Source organism: Taeniopygia guttata, chromosome 2, assembly GCF_048771995.1.
Source record: "Taeniopygia guttata chromosome 2, bTaeGut7.mat, whole genome shotgun sequence".
Classification (NCBI taxonomy): Eukaryota; Metazoa; Chordata; class Aves; order Passeriformes; family Estrildidae; genus Taeniopygia; species Taeniopygia guttata.
The window spans coordinates 49753985-49769294 of NC_133026.1; the positions used below are offsets into that span (position 1 = coordinate 49753985).

The 15310-nt window shown below is 38.5% G+C and overlaps 1 protein-coding gene across 2 annotated transcripts in view; it reads right to left on the reverse strand.

The window, feature by feature from the left end:
* CNTNAP2 (contactin associated protein 2) overlaps positions 1-15310 on the reverse strand; it is a 1027622-nt gene that overhangs the window by 87857 nt on the left and 924455 nt on the right. For both annotated transcript variants that reach the window (XM_072924024.1, NM_001193337.1), the window contains 2 exon segments: positions 5048-5266; positions 2292-2528 (listed from right to left, as the gene is read on the reverse strand). In XM_072924024.1, the coding sequence (XP_072780125.1) occupies positions 2292-2528; positions 5048-5266 (456 nt within the window).

A 15310-nucleotide genomic window follows, 5' to 3' on the forward strand; every position in this document is an offset into this window, starting at 1 on the left:
CACCTGGGAATATTCTAGATGAGTACAGCAGTCTTTAGCACTAACAGATAGGAAATTAGTAATTTAAACCTTGTACATAAGATCTAAAGGATTTAGAGAACGATTTTTAGCCTGGAACAGATTTGCTATTGAAAGCAGAGATCTGATGTCATGTTTAAATGGCACAACACCATATGGCACAGACATCCCTGCACTAACAAGAGCACTTTTGCATAAGCACCATCTCACAGAAAGTTTCACTGCATGCCCAAAGTCTTCCTGTCAGTGTCCTGGGCCCTTGGCTGCACTGGGACACTGATAAGGAGAAGAGTATAACATGTATGGTATTACTGCCATTGCTATGGAAGTGCTTACAGGCCAGCCAAAACCAGGGCTTGCCTGTGCTAGGTGCTCAATTATTCCCCTAATGGTATGTTTTTGTTCTGCTAGCTCCACATCCAAGAAACATTAAACACTTTAGCTTAGAGATTGTTTTGGTGGAAGGTTGGGGCTTACTTATCCATAAGAGGAACAAAACCCCCACAAATAAAAGTCAATGTGATGAGTTCTGGCAGTACAGGAAAAGCTATAAAGTGAATTCAGTGCATATAATTATCTTTTATTTTCTTTTTCTTTTCCTTTTTTTTTTCTTTTGTGTCAACATGTGATCTGTAAGAGATTGACCTAATTCCAGTCTGGATAGGTTTCCTCTACCATATAACTGCATCAGTGAACAGAAATACTAAATATGCATTACTACTATTCATGACAAATCATTTGCTAAATTAACTGAAATTACTGTATTCACATTCTCAGGAGCTGCTGTATGTACAGTCCTGAACTGAATGGACGTGTTTTATAATTTGCTTTTGAAGCAGCACAGCATGGTGAAAGCTGATGAAATTCCTGATGAAAGCACAGTGGAAGCCATTACCTAGAGAAGCAGCTGCTTCCCTTCTGCTGCAGTAGAAATACATAATATTTCTTGGAATTTAAAAAATAATAATGCCAGAGATTCATCCATATCTGGTGATGTGAAAATTTTGGTGATCTGAAAACAATCCCCTTGGCTTTTAGAAGAGGGTGGTCCAGTATTTGAGCAATATCAGCAATGGACAAAGCTTTGCTGTGACAGAATGAAATGAAAGTGAACATATATGGATAAAAATGAAAGTGGCTGAAGTCTGTGGGGAGAAAATGCAGTCCATAATACAGTATCAGGTAAAAAAGACTGCCTATTTCTGCTATAAACTTTATTCTTCCTATAAGTGTGGCTAAATGAGAGCAGGGTATGGATATTTGGAAAATAATTCTCAGATTTTGACTTGGAAGAACACCCTGGCTTGTTAAGAAAGAGTTGAAACCCAGAACATCAAAGGCCAGGTGCCGGTCCCTACTGCCAAATTAGCTTCATGAGGGGACTCTGGTACCTGGTGACCTACACTGTCTGCAGGATTCCTGGTTCAGAGAGGAATGTAAAAGCAGAGGAGCACTTTATGATGCTACAAGTTTCTTTAACATCAGGGATACTGATGAGAAAAACCTTCGCATTTTTAGCTGAAACTTTGATAAAGCTTTTAAGATTATTAGGAAAAGCAGTGGATAAGACAAGTCAAACAAGGAAAAATAAATTAGTACTTCTCAATTTTTGTTGTTGGATCCCACTTTCCCTTACTCCTTGCATTTCTTTCTTATGCAGACCTGTGCATTCACAGTGCACTGTTCTCTTAAAATCCAAAACATATTTTAAGCATTTCCAAAGGACTGACATAAATGTGGGAGGTCCGTGCCTTCCCTCATCCTAGCAGGTTCAATCCCTAACCCAGTCTGAGGCACTAAAAGGCTTGATCTACTGACGGATAAAATTTTTAAGTCAAATGCTGGCCTCCCAATATATAAGCTATTCAACCCAAACATCATAACTACATGTTTGAATGACTAGGTAGCTTTTGTTTAAATCCATGTTTTTCTTCTAAAGAAGTTACCATGACATTGTGCTAGTTGGAATTTATGGTTCTACAGTTCAAAACAATGGAATACCCTCTGCCTGCTACTACTACAGGCATTCCTGATGCATTTTGTTGTTGTGTTACTTGATTTAAACAGATAACATGTAGTCCTCATAAGAGTTGTGGTTTTAAACAGTCACATTTAAATATACACATGGGTGTACAATTTGACTTGCTAGCAAGAAGTATTGAAGAAGGATTTACTTATTTATTTAATGAAGCTGAAGAAAAGATCCCATTGTGGTTTTTTCCCCTCGGGCAAATAGCTCCCTCCCACTCTGCCTCCTGCACCGAGGCATTTACCTTTTATGCAGAATGGCCCATCGTAGGCAGTTTTGGAGCAGTCACAGGAGTAGCCATTGTATTTCTCCACGCATTTCCCCCCGTTGGCACAGTACATCCCGTAGCTGGTGCAGTGGCCAGAGCAGCCAGGCTTCACCCCGGGCGTGACCTTGGCTCTCTCTTCCAGGTCCAGCGTCACCCCGTTCATCCTCAGGGAGCGAATGCAGCCCAGGAAGCCTCGCTGGCCTCCTGCAGCACCTGAGAGGGAACGTGAGACAACACTGAATGGATTTCATCACGGTGGCTTCACATGAAATAGCCTGTGGTAACTTTATAAGGGCAAGGAATTGCCTTGGCCTAATGACAACAGATCAGCGAAACCTAGCGCTTTGATGTCATACCACCAGCAAGCAGAAATAGTAGTTTTTTATCAATGCTTGCTTGATACTAATTAGACATTTGAGATTCTAGCCCTACACTGTAAGATTTCACTTCATTTCAATTTCAATGTTTTTAGAGATAACAGTGGAACAAATGGGCTTGGCTCAACTGCTAAGGGGTAGCCTTTCTCTCCCAATGATTAGTAATGGTGGGTGCTAATAATAATGCCATAATATGCTATGCAGTGTTACATTTTTCAAAGCCACAATGGGCAAAGAAAAAGGGAGTCAAATCTCCATGTTCAGTTACAATAGAAAATATTCACATTGATTTCCAAGAAACATCATGTATACTATTTACTTATCAGAGCACAGACTGGAGGATGGAACACTGAAAAGCTACATTTGACAATCTGGATTGAGATGTTTTTTTATAGCAGTTAACAAGAACTGCTGTTTTTCACCCCAAGTAAACACTCACTGAAAAAATGAGATTTCAGCTAGGAAAGTCTGAGGCTGTATTAGAAACAACAATCAAAAAAACCCAAACTAAAAAATGTGAGTAAATAACAATGAGTCCTGGCATCTTTTCTGCTCATCCCTCCTCTCTTTGATTACTGCAGTGCTGCAGGTGCCAGAGAGTCCCTGAGGAGATCTGAATGCTCATCACCACAGAGCACAGAGGCTGACATTTACCTGAGTGGGGAAGAAGACTAAATACAAACCAGAGAGTGCTGCTTCAAACCAAGTACCAGTAACTGGAAGATTTGGAGTAGGAGCAGGCAAGGCTTGGTCTCTGCTGAGTGCACATGGCAGAGGATGTTCTGACATGATTCCATTCTATGTAAACTCATATATACTGCAGTGAGGAAAAACCTTCTTTCTCCTCTCAGTGACTGTCCTAGCCCATAGGACACAAAGTTATCACCCCTCAGGCCCTCTTGCTCACCCAAAGAATAGATATTTATTCTAAGGAAATGGAAAAGGAGGCACCAAAGCAATTCTTATTCAGCATTACTCTCCAGGGCTCCGATATTCAGGTACTCATTTTGGGCACTCCAACTCAAACCCATTCTAGGTCTGACTCCAGGTAAAGTTTAAAGCTGTTCTCTGGTGTGGGTGCTGTAATCACTAAGTTATATGAAATAGATGTCATTCAGAAAGAAAAAAAATTCTGATGCAGGTTATGACATTTATTTTTTTGGCAACAAAGGTACTATGTATTTCAAAACGCTGCTGGTGTTACAGTCAATTCAAAACTAACAAATAAAATCATTATCAACAATTCTCAAAGAACTCAGGCTAGGAAAAAAATCCCAGCTCTTCCTGTTTACAGCAAAAGGCTTGATATTTTTTTAAAGGTTAAGTGTTCCTCTTTTAAACAAACTTTATCTTTCAGCGTATTTTGAAACTGCCATTTACTAGGATCACAGCAGCAAAGGAGAATCTGAGCTTGTAAATAACACCTGCACATCTGGTGACACATTATACACAGTTTGCAGTGACACCGGGCTGATTACTAAGGCAATGAAGGCTTTAAACATCATTTTAATTCATTTGAGTTGTTGAATGCTGACTAACATGGAGAAAAAAGATTTTTTTTCCTATTTTCACTTTCTTCTCTTGTAACAGATATCTAGAGAGGTATGAAAGTGCTTCTTTGCTCAACATTTCATGCAGTTCTGATTCCAGCTAATGGCACTTGGCATGTCATCACTTTGCAGCCCTGAGGCTCACAGTTGGAGAAATACAAATGCTGCTGGAATTGTCTGCCCCAAATGTAGTGGAAACCAGTAGCTCCAGAAAGCAGCTGGACTAACTTGGTTCCAGGGAATGCATTTGTGTAACACTGCATGATACTTTCCTACATTAAATGAGTAAATAGCCCACGGGACTAAAGGGAAAAGACTGCATTGAGAGCTGTGAATGCAAAAGTATGGCCAATGATCAAATCTGAAGAGGCTGAAAGTGCTGCCGAGGCTAGGATGGGCACTGCAGGCACATGTGGTCCTGGCAAGAACTCTGCAGAAGTCTTCACTTCTGTGGTGAAAAAGTGTTTGTGTGTCTGGGAAAAGACTCTCAGTAAAAAAGGAGTTTGGCACTGCAGTCTGCTGGAGGCACTTTCAGCCAGGAGATACAGGTGGAGAGAGACAACAAAGACAAGTTTCTAATGCATAATATTTTTATCTTAGTTGATCTTTGTATTTCTGTAATTATGGACACATTTGTCCTTTTTTTTTCTTTTTCTCTTTTCTTTTTCTTTTTCCCTTCTTTGCTGTCCCACAAATACTCCAGGTACCCAGCTTTCCACACTCACTAACTGCTGCTGGCAAAACTCGAGGCAAAGAATGTTCAGCGTTGTGAGAGCAAAGCCTGGCTGCCTCCTCTGCACCTTACCAACATAGAGCTGGCTGTACAATTCCAGCCGTGTGTGTCCTTCCGTTGGAGCTTTCCGGACCTCCAGAGGTAACTGGTCCACCTGCAGGCTGGCTTGCTTGACGTTCCTCTCGGCATTGACCCGGTGCCATTGGTCATCGTTGAGCGGGTTGGGAGACCTCACCACGATTTCCACCGGCCCGTTTCCGACGTCGAATGAGAAGGAGACCTCAGTAGCAGCTGAAATAGCAAGCAAGAGGTGTCCACAATCTGTTTGCAGTCTTACTTTGTTAACACGTTCACTTACACTTACCAAAGAGTAAGGAGTCATATCCGATAAAGATGTGCACTGCTAAGTCATCGTTCTGAATTTATAGGCATGTTCACTTCCTTCTAACTTGAGTAGGAGTTCAACTTCCAGAAGAAGTCAAACTTCTTGACTTCATCAGCAGAACCAATGGCATTAATCTTTGCACTCTCTAGCTTTCCATTACATTTTAAAAATTATTTTTTTAATGAATAAGCATTTTAATAAAAAATGCTTTTTTTTTTTTTTTTTTTTTTATTTTGAGGGGAAATTAATTCTAGCAATGAACTAATAATGCTGTGGTTAAGATCCATGCGACATTTTATGGCTGAAAAATAAATGGATCTTTAGTAAGCCCTACCGTGCTCTGTTTATAGTGTATGATTAAAACTATGTTTAGAAATTTTATGAATGCCCATTAAGCCCTACTAGACATTCCTTCAGGTCATCCTTAGCAAATATATAATTGATAATTGTTATTGAATGTTGAGTGTCATTAATAACATATAAATTATTTGAATAAAGTAGTATAATTATGCCTTTCCTATTGAGATTTAGTTTATATATTTTTGGATTGCAAATTCTATTCTGGTGGCAAAAGATCAGAGGAAAGGGTTAAAAGAGAATATATTATCAATTATAGCATTCACAAGCGAGGATACCAGACAGAAGTAAAGACAACCAAGAGTTGCATTTAATTTGGTTTTCTTACGTACAAAATAAAAAAGCCAGAGCTCCATTTTAATTCCCTTCTAAGATCTTGGGTGCCCAATTAGGGTCTAAGTGTTCCAGTACAGCTGTAGTTTCTGCTTAGGTTTAATTGATAATGCACTATTATAAAATTGTTATTCAGCAAGGCTATTAAATTGGGGTAAAAGCACCACTCCATATTTATTATCACTAACAATGCTGAGAAATAGTGGGAAATATGTACATGACCTAATAGATTTTCACAAGGTTATATCACATTGACTTGACAACATTTTAGGAAAACGGAATAGATAGGAATAAAATTTTTACAGAAAATGTGCTTTCAATCCAAATTTATTATATAATTGATTTTTTTGCCAAAATTGGCTACTTCTAAAAGAAAAAAATGTATTGAAAAGGTGTTGTTCTTTTTGTTCTCTGCTGAATAAAATAATTTAATTTGTTGAATAAACTGCCTTTTATAAGCCATGGATTTAGTCTGTCCTTTTGCAATTTACAGGGCACAAAATCTGTATTAGTCAAAGCTTGCTGTTGCTGAAATAAAGATATTTAGTTTTAATGTTATTATGTTTAATAACTTCAGTGGTTCTGCCAATAAACCCAGGCAAAGTAGGAATTAGAGTAAAACTTCTCCAGTACTTAAATTGTGTGTTGTGTTCAAGTCTATTTTCAAGTGTGTGTGTATAATTCTCCTTTAATTTTGTTCTGAAGAACTGCCTCAGATCTCTTCACTGTCAGGCTTGAATAGCTTGCCAAAAGTGGTCTGTCAACAAGACTGTATAATAAGGACCTCTTAGTAGACTTTTTCTCTTATTCTCGGCAGCTGATGACATTGTCAATATTACTACTGTGTACCTTGACTATTATCCATTCAGAATTTTTGAAAACATCCACAAAAACGCTTCTGTGTTTGCAAAGCTTTGGTCTTCTGGATAGAAGTATCCCTAAGTTTTTAAAGGAAAATTTTTCTTCTTTTAAAAAGGAAAGTGGAGAAAACTGGCAAATAAAGATACTTCAAGTAGAAGCTCTGTGCCTGCATGATCTAACTTTATTCATGGCTTTAAACTAAAATTTGTATCACAGCCTAAAATATATGTAATTAAATTTGTACTTTTTGGAGAAAATCGGTCCCTTTGAAATTAGTACCAATTGTATAAATTTATAATATATTTTTATATTTAATCTTACAGTTAGGGAAAGAATAGCTTTCCAGCAAAATCTTCTCATCATAGGCCATTTTCAGTGCATATAGCTATTGAAATGCTGAAAGTTAGAGAAGATAATACTGCATCTATGGACTTCCTGATCCTTCCTCAGCCTACTTAAAAACATGATTCCCATACCAAAGACAAGGAAATGTATTTTCTAGACTGATGGACTTAAAAAGACCATGAAATGATGTCAGTGAAAAGAGCTTCACAGATGGGCAGAGGCTGCAAACAGGACATCTCACATACAAGTTATGTTACTGATTCTGGCTCTTCATTCTTGGTTCCATTTTCAGTCTATGGAATAAGTACTTTCCAACCAGGGACATCTCTAAGTAAAATGACAAGTCTTAACAGAAATGGATGAATATCTGACCATATGCACATTAGTCAGAAAATGAAGGCAAAAGAAATTTCACACCCCCAAAAAATGGGACAGGTAGCCTGGTGATAACAGACAGGCAGAAGGCTTTTTGTCTCAGTTTTTATTGGCAATTTCTCTTCCCACATCTCCTGAGACCCTGACTCTCAAGGCTGGGGGAAATGAAGAGTTCAAGGTTGGGTTTGAGCACGCCGTGATGCCCCCCACTCCTTCTTTTTCCTCTATACCAGCTTTTCTGCTGAGCAAAGTGCTGTTCTTTTTGTCAATTATCAACTTTCCTGGCTGTGTCCCTTTCCACTGCCTTTGCTACCTCAGTCTCCTGACTGGGATAGAGAGAAAGATTTGGCACTATGCAAGCACTACTAGCAATAGGCAAAACACCGGTGTGGCATCAGTGCAATTCTAGGCACAAATTCAAACCACACCACCATGGGCTGCTGAGGAAAATACTAACTCCACCTCAGCCAGAGCCAGTACAGCATCCAATTTGTTCAGAAGGTCAGTGTAACTTCTTATATAAGAACACTGGCAATTGTTCAGCTTTTCCCCTCAGTATGTTGTACTTTTCAGTCTCTGTCTATGCATAGAATCCTTGCACGATATAATCTCTTTTACTCAAATTCATCTTTGATTGATGTGACAGTAGTATTATTTTGGCAAACATCTGAATAGGGTGATAGAAAAAATATCTAAGACACTTGTGCATATGTGAGTATTTATTCAGAATGACTGACCGAGCCCAGGATTTTTTTCCAAAAAGTTGTAGGAAATGAGCTGCAAAAAAATGACCAGAGGTTTGTACTGACCACTTTTAAGGTAATGAAGTGAATTTTCATAACAATAATTTTATTTTCTAGTCTAGCAAATACTGTAAAACCAAAGCCAGTTTTTCTAAGAAATGAGAATAATAATCAGACTTTGAACAAATGTCTGAAACTGCCTAATTATTAAAAAAAATTAATGTGGGTTTTAATTTACTCAGTCAGAACAAGGTTTTGTGATGAAAATTTTGTAAAATTGAACAAGAGTGAATTTTTTATGTACTTCTACTACATAAATTCACTTAATACACTGAGGTTTGTGGCTTAGTTTTACCCTTTCTGTGCCTTGCACAATTACATATAATTAAATCTGAACACGTTTCTCTCATTGATTCAATTTTCTAAGGTCTCAGGATGTTGTCAGCCATCTGTTCAGAACACAGAAGAGCAACTTTGGCAAACAAAATGCCCTTCTCACTCTTTGTTTTGTGTTGTTTTTAGCTCTATTTAGGTCTCACCATTTCCTCATCTTAAATCCATGAAGCATTTGACCATTAAAATGAAGGGATACAAGTGGACTACTGTGCAGGAAAACCTCCTTGTGGGAGACCTTATCATCATTGTTCTGGTATTTAAGGGGTGGCTACAAAGTAGATGGAGACATCCTTTTGATAGGAAGTCAGATGGAAATGATGAAGGGTAATGGGTACAAATTACTCCTGGGGACACGAAAGAGGGAATTTTTTCACAATGAGAACAATCAGCTACTGGGATAATGTCTCCAGGGAAATGGTAGGTTCCTCTACACTGGACACTTTTAAGATTCAGCTGGACAGGGCGCTAGGACATTTTGTCTAGACTGTGCTTTTTTGAAGAAAGGTCGGACCACATAATCCTTGAGGCCCCTTCTAACCTGGCACGCTTTGATCTGTGATTCCATGATTCTACGTCTGCACTGTCTGTAGGATTCTATGTTTCTTGGGTCTTTTCTTTCTAGGCTTTCTGGTAGATATGCTTAAGTTAAGCACAAGTTCTGAGTGTCAGCTGCAGGGGAAGTTGCACACATTTCTTTGTCCTTTGCTATGCACAAGGTCAAATTACATGAGCTGATAGACATTTCTGGCATTCAAGATCTGTGACCATCTAGATATCCCATGTTCCTTGAACACATTGTGTTTCAAGTATCTTTTCTCCCCTGTTTTCTAGTTTGATCTTTGTTGCATTTCAGGCTCAGATCTCTAATTATAATGAGGCTGATAGCAAAGAAACAGATGTTAATGGATGGGTGAGTACTTAAAAGATGCTAAGCAGTAGGTGGATGCTCTCAAGACACATAAACTGAAAAAAAAAGGAAGACAGATTACAACCCTTCCCTCAGCCACCTCTCTAATGTATGCTCATCTCTCCATTTCTCTCCTCCCCCATTATCCTTTCTTTGAAACACGTAGTTTCATGTCCTCCCCTGTACTTTGTTTCTCATACATCCCCATATGTATTATTATACCCTTCACATGGGATTGACTGATGTTTTAGTTGACTTTCATCAAAGGGATGAGTTTCTAACTTCTTTAGAATCCTTTTGAAATCCCATTCTTAGAACATAAATGCCATGTTACATCTAGAATCAGAGTTCACTCACTTGGCTGTAAAATAGCTTACAACAATAAGCTATAAGATGTAAACTGAATTTACCAGAGAGATATTTGTTCTGAGAAAACAACAGCTTGAAAATATTGCAGCTCTGTAAGGGCAACATGTGCCAAACTTGTTTGTAGATACACCTCTGACAAAGGGCTCACTGTCTAAACCTGTAGACAGAATTCAGTGAAATGACTGAAAATGAAAGAAAACTCAATAAAAAGAGAGACATGATAGATATTTCTATCTATCAAATGGTCAAGATCATCAGATGGTCAAGATCAGGTCTGATATATGTTTAGCTTTGAGAAAGAAGGTTTGGGGGAGACCTTATCACCAATTACATTCCCTGATGCCATCATTTGCATGGGGCTGAGAGAGGCCATGCCAATATTGACAAGGAAACAACATTGAAGGTTGTTCCTGGCTGCCAGAAATAGGTGGAAAGGGCTACAGATGCTACCCTGAACTGCCATATTGGAACACAGGATCTGCTTTAAGGACATGACTTAAAATTAAAGCTACCAATGCAACATAACAGAGAAAAATTGTTGATCCAAGTTGCTTGACTGCAATACAGGAATTACTGTGTAACTTGGCTGTCTATTAATAATCAGGTAGTTGTCAAAAATCATAACTGTATTTACAATAATGAGACTAAGCATCTGGATGGCTTCATCATTTATCTAATTCCCAAATGAAAAGTCCATTTGAACTAATGAGCAAAAGCTTCATTCATTTGACCAAATGACAGTGCACATCCATGCCCAAGACTTCAGTGATCCCTGAGCTAAGTGCCAAATGAACCAGCTCTGGAAGCTGCACAGCTGCATCAGCATGATGCTGTGCCAACAGTAATTAGTTCTAATGAGAGACTATACTGCACCAAGGATCAATCCCAGCATAGCTGAGTGCTGAATTATGTGAATATGCTATATCTTTCTCAGAAACAGCTCAGGCATCTCTTTAACATAGGGGCTCATTGTACAGACTAGACACACTCTATATTTGCCTGCGAGTTACAGGTAAAATAAAGAGAAATAATGAAACCTTACATTCTTTTAATCTTATGCAGTCATTTATGGAAGTGGTGAGAAGGAAAAAAGGTAAAGTAAAGTAAAGTAAACTATTGCTTTGATTTAACATTATATAAGACCCACTTCTCATGTGTAAATCCATCCACAAAATACAATACAAGTGAAGCTCATTGACTCTCTGAACCTTTAGAATAAGCTGTTATTGTGTAGGGAATGAACAATCCATCTGTGTCTGAGGGTCACCAACGTAACGAGTGAATTGGGGACATCAAGATTGGAGACAACCCAAGCTGAAGGGATTGTTTCCTTACATTTTATCTTTCAAATTTTCCAGATTTTGTACTGCATTAGTATATAACTCTGAACTTCATATAAAGTGTTAGCACGTTCTCGTCACAGTTTAGTTGGACAAAACAATCCTTTTCCAGCCTGAGAACCCAGAACACCTCTGCAGCTTTGGGCCCAAAAAGTATCAACAACAGCAAATTGAGGAGAGCACTCTGAGAGGATGCGATTTTACAACCTGAAGCTGTAATTGGACAATTAACCCCAATATATGAATGGACCAAAACTTATAAAAGTGTGAAAACTCATGACCTGGCATCCATCTTGGGTGTAGCCATGGCTGGGCTCTTGTACTGCCCTTTCCACCGATTTCTGTTCTTTGAAGACCTTTTAATAAATACCTACTTTATTCCTTTAACTCTGTCTAGCCTCTGTTCTAGGTAGCCTCTCAAGGCATCAGGATCATGCACAGCTGTATATTGCAGTTCTGAGATATATGGATCGGGTAAGGAGTAATGTCAGGTAAACTTTAGGAAAGCAAACTTCCAGCTCCACAAGGAGATATTTAATAGGGTTCCCAGGGAGACTGCCCTCAGGGACAGGGGAACAGAACAGAGCTGGCAGATTTTTAAGGAAGTCTTCCATAGAGCACAAGAGCTGGCAATCCCCAGGAGCAAGAAATTAGGCAGGGAAAGCAAGAGCTGGGCATGGCTGAGTAGGGAACTTCTGGTCAAATTAAAGGGAAAGAAGCAAATGCACAGGCAGTGGAAACAAGGACAGGAAACCTGGGAAGAGTACAGAAATGACATACAGCTGAGGAAGGCCAAGGTGAAGTTGGACCTGCCAAGGGATGCAAGAAATAACAGGAAGGGCTTCCACAGGTCTGTTAACCAAAAAAGGAAGGTCAAAGAAGGTGCATCCACCCCCCATAAACAGTGGTGGAACACTGGTAACGATGGAGGAGGATAAGGCTGAGGTACTCAACACCTCTTTTGCCTTCAAGTCTTCAATGACATCCTTTCTTCCCATGCCTCGCCAGTGGATGGACAGCAGGATGGGGACTGGGGGAGCAAAGCAATTCCCACTTAAGTAGAGATCAGGTTCATGACCATCTGAGGAACCTGAATGTGCATAAGTCTATGAGACACAATGACATGTTCTCCCAGAGTCCTGAGAGAACTGGCTGATGGTTAGTCAGGCACAATTTTCTCTTGGTGAAGCCATGTTGGCTGTCTCTAATCACCTCCCTGTCATGCATATGCTCTAACATAGCTTCCAGGAGGATCTGTTCTATGATTTTACCAAGCAGAGAGTTAAGGCTGACCAGTAGTTCCCAGGGTTCTCTTTGCCTTTTCCCAGTCACTGGAGACTTTGCCTGAGTGTCATGGTATTTCAAGTATCACAGAGCATAGCTTGACAACTGCAGTAGCAAACTCTCTCAGGACCATGGGATGCATCTTGTCAATCCCACAGCTCTATGAAGCTGAGTTGAGTTGCAATGAGAGAAACCTTTTCCTCCCTGTCCTTACCCTGATGTTCAGGGACTTGAGAAGTGGGAAGAGAGATTACTACATATATTGGTAAAATACTACTTCCCAGAAAAAAAGGACATACAGGAAGAGGTACAGCTATTGGCTTTAATATTTGATGCTATATCTGTAAAGTTAATTTTAAATATTAGTGATTTCTGACATTCTGTAACAGTATTACTGATTTCTCTCAGTGAAATTCTTGCTGCCTGGAGGAAATATTTTTAAACACATTTTACCTTCTGTCACAGGAAGTCTATAAACATGTATAGAAAGGAGAAGGGAAATTAACTTATAAATGAAAGATAAAGGAATGAAAACATGTATAGCTGAATGACTTTAATCATCAAAGTCTTGGAAGAAATTATAACATAATATTTAGAAAAGATACAAATAGTAATCCAAGGGTGGATTTTTTCCCAAAGACTAAAGATTTGTTGAACATTTATGGTGACCAGAATTTATTCAATTCCTGTGCAATTTAATTAGGAATACATCACTCTTCAGAATGTCTGAAGCTTCTTTTGACCTTTTCTGTTTGTATTTGTCTTGAAATTTTCCAAGTATCCTGCACGCACAAAAAAAAAAAAAAAAAAAAAAAAAAATTGTATCAGAATGAAAAATAAAGGAAAATGCTTTGTTGAATGTAGGAAAAAGCACGCCCTAAAGTGTCTATCCTCATATTTTTGATCCTCATTTTCTCCACCATTTGGTCTGCAGCCTGAAGGCACTTGATTCAGTCTCTGTTGTGTGCAGTATCTACATTTGGCAGCTGTAAACTTGTAGTGGCATTTCTTTCAGAATGGACAGGGAATCAGATCTACTGAGAGATGTTGACCTGATTCAGCAAGAGCTGCTGTTTTCTTATGCATATGACTTTGTTGTTAAAAGACAAGACTGCATAGAATTAAATTGTTTTGCTATATATTTAAAAGAAGTGAGATTTAATGCATTATTATCCTTCTTCCTTCACAATACTTTAATATCTTTTTTCTAGCAGCATTTACAGCTGGGCCAGTAATTTCAACAACTAGACAGGTAATAAGTCTAAATTCTAGTTTCAGTTTACAGGAACAAATCATCTTTGGATTAATGGGAATCAAATATCTTGAAATACTTCTTTCATAATTTCATTTTATGACCGATGAAACATATTTTTATGTATTTGTCTGTCTGATTGAATAACTTTTTTCTTTCACTGCCTATGTTGGAATAGACTGTCTCTACTCTATCTTCACCTCTGGTTTTAATCTTAAATATACAACATATACCAGTTGACTCAGAAGTACTGTACTACACTGAATACAAGCTAACTGAAACTGGCCAAAAACTCTTCAGGTGCAAGGTACTAAAAAAAACATAAATTCCTGGCTTCTCTCTCCTTACAGAGAGACAGCAGCTCCCTTTCTACTGGCAGACAAGCACTTATACAACTTGTAATATTTTGGAAAGGCATAGCTGTACTGGAACTCAAAATGAAGAGACATCAGAACTCAGTACAACACCTTTTTCATCATGAGTAAACATCTGTGTAACGACAAAGATAAGGAGGGATTTGAGTTTGATAATAACTAAGTTATTTTATCTGACTTTGAAATAATCTTGACTGCCAATAAACCACTCAAAAATAAATACCAGTCTTGCTACACAGTACATTAGATTGCTTTGGGGGCAAAAATAATTGAGTTAATGGAAGTACCAAGTTTTCTCATAAAAGATCATGCAAAGGCCAGATATGCCCTTAGAAGAAAATTATTATCATTATTTATTAATTGCTTCAGTTATGATAATTGCACTGCAGCTGTCTTGTAGATAAGCACTTGGAAACAACTTCCATACTTTTATCATTGTATTTTAGTTGATACAGCATTTTCAGCCATGGGCAGTAAGAAAAAAAAAATTATCAGTCCTACATAAACAAGAAACCAAAGAAAAGAGATGTGAAACAACTTGTTTAAAGCCAAACATTAGATGGTTAGAGCAGGACTTGAAAAAAACCCACTTGCTTTAATTCTAAGGCACTAAGTACAATTTCAGATAAATGTTACCTCCCAGCCAGCCAGCTCTCTTCCAATAACTACTTAGCTGCCTGGAAAGAAGGAAGGAACAGGAACGGTGACTCATTGAAGGTCTGTTGATTCATCTCATGAGAGTTACTAATGCTTAAAAAAAATACAGCAGCAATATCTCCTGGTCTCTTTTGTGGCAGATGATTCACACAAAGGGAACTGTAGTCAGTGCACTGAGTGGAAAAGGGGAGGAGATGTGTGTTCTTCTGTCTGTAGTAGCTTATAATATACTTCATTATATCCTTTTAACTGCAGCACTTTACCATGAAACTGAATTGCTCTTACAACAGAAGGCAGCACAACGAGGGGGAAGCAGAGACATCAGAACAGATCTCTCCCGTGCAGCATATAAAGGGT